This window comes from Trichoderma aggressivum (assembly GCF_033847375.1).
Source record: "Trichoderma aggressivum f. europaeum strain CBS 100526 chromosome Unknown scaffold_002, whole genome shotgun sequence".
NCBI classification, from domain to species: domain Eukaryota; kingdom Fungi; phylum Ascomycota; class Sordariomycetes; order Hypocreales; family Hypocreaceae; genus Trichoderma; species Trichoderma aggressivum.
The window spans coordinates 428,869-436,068 of NW_026946368.1; the positions used below are offsets into that span (position 1 = coordinate 428,869).

General features: G+C 54.1%; 2 protein-coding genes across 2 annotated transcripts; one reads left to right on the forward strand and one right to left on the reverse strand.

Annotated features, from left to right (window-relative positions):
- Positions 1-2,040: 2,040 nt before the first annotated feature.
- On the forward strand, positions 2,041-4,028 carry Triagg1_937 (uncharacterized protein; the record flags this gene model as incomplete). Its single annotated transcript, XM_062902907.1, has 4 exons — positions 2,041-2,047; positions 2,128-2,638; positions 2,721-3,334; positions 3,403-4,028. The coding sequence occupies 4 exons, from the start codon at positions 2,041-2,043 to the stop codon at positions 4,026-4,028; spliced, it is 1,758 nt and encodes a 585-aa protein (XP_062760161.1).
- Positions 4,029-4,725: 697 nt separating this feature from the next.
- Triagg1_938 (uncharacterized protein) lies at positions 4,726-5,715 on the reverse strand (the record flags this gene model as incomplete). Its single annotated transcript, XM_062902918.1, has 1 exon — positions 4,726-5,715. The coding sequence occupies one exon, from the start codon at positions 5,713-5,715 to the stop codon at positions 4,726-4,728; it is 990 nt and encodes a 329-aa protein (XP_062760162.1).
- Between the last annotated feature and the right edge of the window lie 1,485 nt (positions 5,716-7,200).

The following is a 7,200-nucleotide window of genomic DNA, read 5'->3' on the forward strand; positions in this document are numbered from 1 at the left end:
ACCCCCCCCCCCCCCCCCCCCCCCCCCCCCCCCCTTCAACTTTTGATTATGTTTACTTTGGGTTGTGGCTTGAATATGGCTCAGTGTATCAGACGGAATGACCGGTGTGTTTTTAGATGGTGTATGAATTTGTACAACTTGAATAACGTTTACCTACTTATTTTGACGACAATGTTTTTGCCTTGTCTATAATACCCGTCTCTTCTCTGTATGCATTCTTGTGCAATTATCCATTGAATGGCCATTCAGCATGTATCATGGATGCAAGGTAGCACAACGTAATCTAAACTCTATATATTCCCAGTCATGGAGTCGTAATAGTAGCACGAGTCACGATGCTCTACCAGGGTAAGAATTCTCTCCTGAGTGCTCGTATACAAAAAAAATGCGAAACTGGCATCTCGCCAAAACGGCACCCCGGCTGGCCCAAAAAGTGTGGGGGAAACCGGCCAGGTGACTCTAAGACTGCATTCTTCACCGTACCCGTACATGTACACCCACGGCCACCCATTGGTGCCAGACGTTTTGGTAAATCAACCCCCCCCAGGGGTCCAGTATCGTATCGACTAGAAACAAGGAATTTCTCTTTGGCGTTTCTTTCTTGTAAGACGGCAGACCGTCGACCGTCGACGTGAATGCATGCAGCCCAGCTGTAGGGGGAGGGTCTTGACACGTCGACCGCTGTCTGACATACATCCGAAAGAGTCGAGCAGCCCAAAAGAACCAAGCTTTTCTTGATCTTGTGGCCAACACCACTGCATGCGGCAAGGGCAGCTTCGTCCAGACTGGACTTGTGGCTTCACGACCTGCTGTAGCGTCTCACCCCGGCCTCTCGTTTAGGCAAAGGGGGCCATGTATGGATGGAAGGACAAGCCATGTCTCGACGTTTCCGGCAGTACCAGCAGGTCGACATGATCAAATCAATGCTAGGGGCGTCGATGTTGGCCCAACGCCCGGCGTGCAGAGTACGAGTATCGTACATGGAGTAAATAAAATAGTAGTTGGGGAAAATGGACACTCCCTCCGCAGGCCCGTGAGATGGCATCCGATTTCCTCGGCTCCCCGCGTCGCGAGTGGACTCTCACGCTACCCGTAGCATCAATATTTAATATATCAAATATATTAAGATGTAGACTACTACTGTAGTATGGTAGTAACCTATTCAGTTTGTACAAGTCAGCGCCGAAATCTGCATGTTGAGCCGCACTGGTGAGGGGCTTTGCCGTAGGATTGGCTGCTTGGCACATGATGGCTTCGTGGAGAAGATGCCAAGGAATAGACACCATCACGATTCACAGGTACGAGTACAGTATTCGTACATGGTGGCTGCTTAAGCATAACGTGCATAAAGCAAGCCATGCATTCATTATTCTTGTACGCCCTCGTTCTGTTGACGAAGAAGAAAGCCTTGGATGGGGGAGAGAGAATCGAGTTGAAGATGGATGTTGGGGGTTCGCCGTTGGGGGTCACCTTGGGGGGGGGGGGGGGTTACCTGTATTTTACTGAGCTACAGCACCTGCACGTACGTACCACGATAGGTACAATTACATGTATGTGGTAATCAAGTCGCTGGCTATAGTACCTGTCTTCTCCATTGTTACTCCGTCAAGTGTTCTCGACCTTTTTTCTCTCCTCTTCATCTCTTCCTCTTCTCAGTCCTACACGGGGGTCACCACCACCGTAGACCTACCTAGTAGTCGATATCGGAGCAGCCATGGACTTTGCAGGGTAAGCATCACAGCCTAGAGCCCATGATGCCACTGCCCTGCGTGGGACAATCTCGCCCCCCCATTCACGATGGATCTCGTCCAAGCCAAAGGAACACGTCTTGGCCGACGCTTGCGAGAATGGGGTAACTCTCGAGCTTTTAAGATAAATACAACTCGACCGCGGCGCGGGGAAAGCAGGCGACGGAATGTTGCGAATCGCCTCTGCTGATTTCCTCCTTCTCTTCCTCTTCCACTGCGACCCCGCCATACGGCTTGTCCAATTGTCTAAGAGAGCAACAATCATACAAAGGCAGCAAAACAGCGGCTCGCCATGTCGTGTACGTTCTTCTCTAGCTCTTGACTCTTTCTCGAATTCCAGAGATTTCAAAACTCTAGCTAACATCAAGACTCATCTCAGCCAAGCATTTCGCCAACGAGCCTCTGGCTCTCGTCAATGCCGCCCTCCGCTCGGCCACCTACACCAACCCCTCTATTGGCTTTGATGCCGCGCAAAAGACTGTCTTCCTTCGCGATGCCGCTTCACAGCCCACCATTGCCCTGATCTCGGGCGGTGGTTCCGGCCACGAGCCCTCATTTGCGGGCTTTGTTGGTAAAGGCTTTCTAACCGCTGCTGTTGCCGGCTCCGTCTTCGCCTCTCCCTCTGCCGAGCAAGTCTTTCGCGCAATTCGCCGTGTAGGCGCGGAACAGCCACAGCGAGGAGTCCTAGTCCTCATCATGAATTACACCGGCGACATGTTGCATTTTGGCATGGCTGTTGAAAAGGCTCGCGCCGAGGGCATCAAGAATGAGCTTTTGGTTGTGGGAGATGACGTTGGTGTTGGTCGGAAACGTGGTGGACGAATTGGTAGGAGAGGTTTGGCTGGAACAGTCCTCGTGCAAAAGATTGCGGCCGCCGCCGCCGCTCAGGGGTAAGTTCCCAGTCCCCTTTCAAGCAAATTGGCACCCATGCTTTGAAAACTGTTTCTGACCTCGTGGCTTCCTTGCGAATAGACAATCTCTCGAGCAGGTCTCTCAGATCGCCAGCCTTGCTTCTGAGAACCTTGCCACTGTTGGCGCTTCTCTAGCTCACGTCCACGTTCCTGGCCGTGAAATCACCACCGATGAGCTTGGCGATGAAATTGAAATCGGCATGGGCATTCACAACGAGGAGGGTTTCGGCCGTGTTAAGACAACCCTGAAGGGCCTCGTTGAGACCATGCTCAAGCAGCTCCTCGACCAGTCCGACAGTGACCGCGCCTACATCGACGTAAAGTCTGGAGAGGAAGTGGTTGTCATGGTAAACAATCTCGGCGGTATCAGCCCTCTCGAGCTTGGTGCCATCACAACGGAGGTCATTGACCAGCTGGATGCCTCTTACAAAATCAAGCCATCAAGGCTGCTTAGCGGCACATACATGACCAGCTTGAACGGCTTGGGCTTCAGCATTACGATTCTCAAGGTGGCGGATAAGGCTATTTTGCCGTTGATTGATGCTCCCGCCGATGCTGCTGGCTGGTCACCGGCCGTCCGTCCCGAGAACTGGGTTAATGGCATTGACACCACCAAGGCCGAGATCAAGGAGGATGCCCCATCCCAGGATGATTCAGCCCCCAGCAACCTTGACTGTAAGATTACCCCAGCTTTGTGTCCTCTTTCACGAAACCAGAAGAGAAGTATAACTGACACGAAATAGTGGACGCTGCATTCACCATTTCTCAGCTGCAGTCAGCTCTCAAGAGCCTCATTGTCGCAGAGCCCCAGGTAACCAAGTTTGATACCATTGTAGGCGACGGTGACTGCGGTCTCTGTCTCAAGACGGGCGGTGAGGCTGTCCTGAAGCATCTCGAAACCGTCTCCTCATCAGGGGACATTGACACAGTGCACTTTGTCCGAAACATTGCCCAAGTCATTGAGTCAAGTATGGACGGCACTTCGGGCGCCCTGTACGCCATCTTCGTCAACGCTCTGGCTTCAGGCCTTCAGGGCCAGGCCAGCAGCCAAAAGACCGCTGTCACTCCCAAGATCTGGGCCACCGCTCTCCAGGCAGCTCTCAAGAGCCTGGCTAGGTACACCCCTGCTCAACCCGGTGACCGCACCGTGGTGGATGCGCTTGTGCCGTTCGTCAACACGCTGGCCGAGACGCTTGACGTACAAAAGGCCGTCGAAGCCGCAAGGAAAGGCTCGGATTCCACAAAGGGCATGGAGGCCAGCCTGGGGCGATCGGTCTATGTCAATGCCGAGGGATGGAACGAGTGTCCCGACCCTGGCGCGTATGGCCTGGTCAAGCTGTTGGAAGGCTTCCTGGGTCACCTGAATTAGAGCAATTGTTGGTATGGTTGATGGATTATGCGGGAGAGTCGCGAGATGGAGAATGCATCTCGCCGCTGCTTACATTGTGTATATAGTAAAAGAACTGAATCGTTACTGCCTAGAGTACTATTAAGCAACAATCCAGCACCTAAATGAAATAAAAGTTCAAAGTGCTATACACATCATCCTGAGCCCCCTTTCTCTCTATTCTTCCTGGTCTCTTGAACCACTAACTGTTTAACAAAGCATTGTTACAGATGATTTCCTTGAAATTCGTATATTATTACCGTCTTCTTTCCGTAGTATTCGAAACTAGCCCCGAGCAGACTCGGGAATATCATCTGCTCTACCCATCAAGGTATCTCGTATATCCGCCATAGTCCACCAAGCCTCAATATACACTCGCGTCTGTTTTGCCGGCTATTTGTCCAGCCCAGCCTGACCTTGTGCCCCCTTCTCCGTGCTAGTGAGCCAAAGGTGCATGCAATACTAGTCAAAGAAAGACGGCAAACATGGATCTGAATTCCGTCCCCGCTAAAGAGCCTCCACAAACCACGCTCGCCTCGCCTGCTTGGTCTCTTGTCAGCCCAGAGTCAGACTCAAGGTTTCCCCCCACGCCCCACCGGACCGGTCAACATCGTTCGTTGCACGGCCATTCTCCATTCTCCATTCCTTCTTATTATCCGTCTGCCTGTTGTGGTGGAGGCTAAGCTAGTGCCTCTAGCTTCCTCTCCGTCTCGACCAGCTCGGAAAAGCCCAGCAGTTGTGCCTCCAAGGCCTTGCCCTCCAGATAGGCACAGGGCTTTCGAGGCTCGCCGCCGTAGCTGTAATATCTCTTGAGCGCGGCCTTGACAGAGACAAAGCCGCCCTTGATGGCGGTCCAGTCGCCAGAAGCGACAACCCCTTGCAGCAGCATCGCCTCCTCCGTCTTGCCTTCTGTCCACAATCGCATAACCTCAGCACAGGCCTTGGGTGCCACATTGGCCAGTCCAGCAATCACACCGTGCCCGCCCACCGACAGGGTCTGAATAGCAAAGTCGGCGCTACCGCCAAAGGTCCTGAAAGTCGTCCCACGTGTGCCGGCAACAACCCGAGCCAGCTTGCCCGTGTTGCCGCAGGTCAGCTTAACGCCGATAATATTGGGATGCTCAGCCAAGGCCAGGATGGTATCCGAGCTGACATCTAACCCGCTGCACGCGCCTGGGAAGTTGTATATCAGCAAGGGGATTGGGCTAGCATCGGCCACATCTTTGAAGTGGCCCATGATGAGGTCCGTCGACAGCAAGCTTCCGTAATACGCCGGTGGCAGGACGAGAGCGTGTGTTCCTCCGGACGCGGCAGCCTCACGGCATAGCTGTATTGTCTCTCGTGTAGATTGACTGCCACATCCAACAATAAGGGGCATATCACTTCTGCCAGCAGCATCGATGGTTGAACGAGTAATGCGGTTGACGAGCTGTCGCTCGGCGTGATCGAGATGGACAGCCTCGCCGTTGGACCCGTGGGTCACGATGCCCGTGACGCCGGCCTCAACCAGGCGCTTGGCGTGTGATGCTGTCGTCTCTTCGTCGATGGTATCTTCAGGAGTAAAGAATGCAACGGTAGGCACGTATAGGCCTGGATGCAAGGGCGTGGTAGAGCCATGGCTTGAGCCATTGTGGTTGGAGAAGCCGTTGGCTTCTGTAGACGCTGTCATTGCGGCAAATGTGGAATGTGAACGTAGGTCAGATGGATTGATACTAGTGAACAGCAAGAGCGTTCCCTCCTGGAGCGCTATTGCCAGGATATGAGGAGACCTAGAAAGAGATTGAACAGCAAGACGTTTATATCGACAAAAATTCAAAACGTTACATGGGGGCTTTGCCGTCAACAATAACACGGCGGCGCGCAACGGGGGCAGTGCCTGATATATACCACCACACCGCGATCACCGATCCGACCTGGATCAACACCACTACACCAATGGCTGGCATCCCCAGATATCGGCATCGGGGCACCCAGTAGCAACATGGACGTGAAGAATGTGGCCCGGATTCGCCCCCCACGGCAGACCCTTGAGACGCCGTAGTAGCGAGGCGTGATCATGATCCGCTTCCCCCCACGGAAGAAGAGAATGGCTCAACGGCTGGCGTTGCATAAAAGCCGGCATAAAAAAGGCCATTCTCACCTCATAGCGGTACGTACCAGTACTCTCTCCAGACTCCATACACACATGGGGCAGCATGGAGAAGGAAAAAAAAATCAAAGGAAAAAAAAGCTTCGCTTGCTACCCCACACAGCCAACTCGTCCCACGGGACCACTCCGTCAGCCATTGTCTGTGCCAGTTAACGCAGTCCAGCAGGTGTGTTGCTCCACGGAGCTTTCCTGTAGCTAGCAGGCGTGGATCCCATGCGATCGGTCGGATCCCCCTACGACATTAGACCGGGGGTACGGGAGGGGACGGAAGCTTGGGGGAGGTGGGCTGAGCTGGGAGGGTGATCGCCCAAGGAGAAAATAGATGAAAGAGGAGGACCGAATGCGGGGGAGAGGCAGCCTGAGCTGTATCCGAATCGGCAGCCCCCTTCGTATTTGGGCGTGCGTCTGTAGTCGGATGCTTAGCTGCTCACAAGCTAGCTGCTCCTCGAGTCGGCCTTACTGTCCAGTACTGTACACTGCATTGCTGAGCGTTGCCCGTGCTGTACAAGTATTTTCAAGAAGCGGCGGATGTGACATTCCGCCAAGGGCAGCATACATATGCACAAGGGCGCCCGTTAAATGCTCGCGCTGCTCCTTCAGAGTCGAGGGGAGGCTCCACAAGCTCAAACCCGGAGACGGCTGGACGCCTGGCAAAGTACGGGGTAATGGAGCGTTTTTTTCTCTCTTTCTCCCTCTCCCTCTCCCTCTTCATACTGTCCAATATACCGTACCCGTACTGTAGTCCTTTGGTGCCCCTCCCTTCCCTCCAAGTCCCCAAAGGGCTGGCAAGACGCCCAAAGCCGGCCCCCAAAACAGGCTGCCGGCTCCCATTCTCGCGATGTAGCTGCGAGAAATCGGCGGGACCAGCACCTCGCTCGGATGGAGCCGTGACCTTGGGAGCTGTTTTCGTTACTCTAGACTTACCTAATCTCTGCTCTGCCCTGCCCTGGCCAGCGGTAGTCGTCCGGCAAGGGAAGGGGGGGGGGGGGGGGGGGGGGGGCAGGC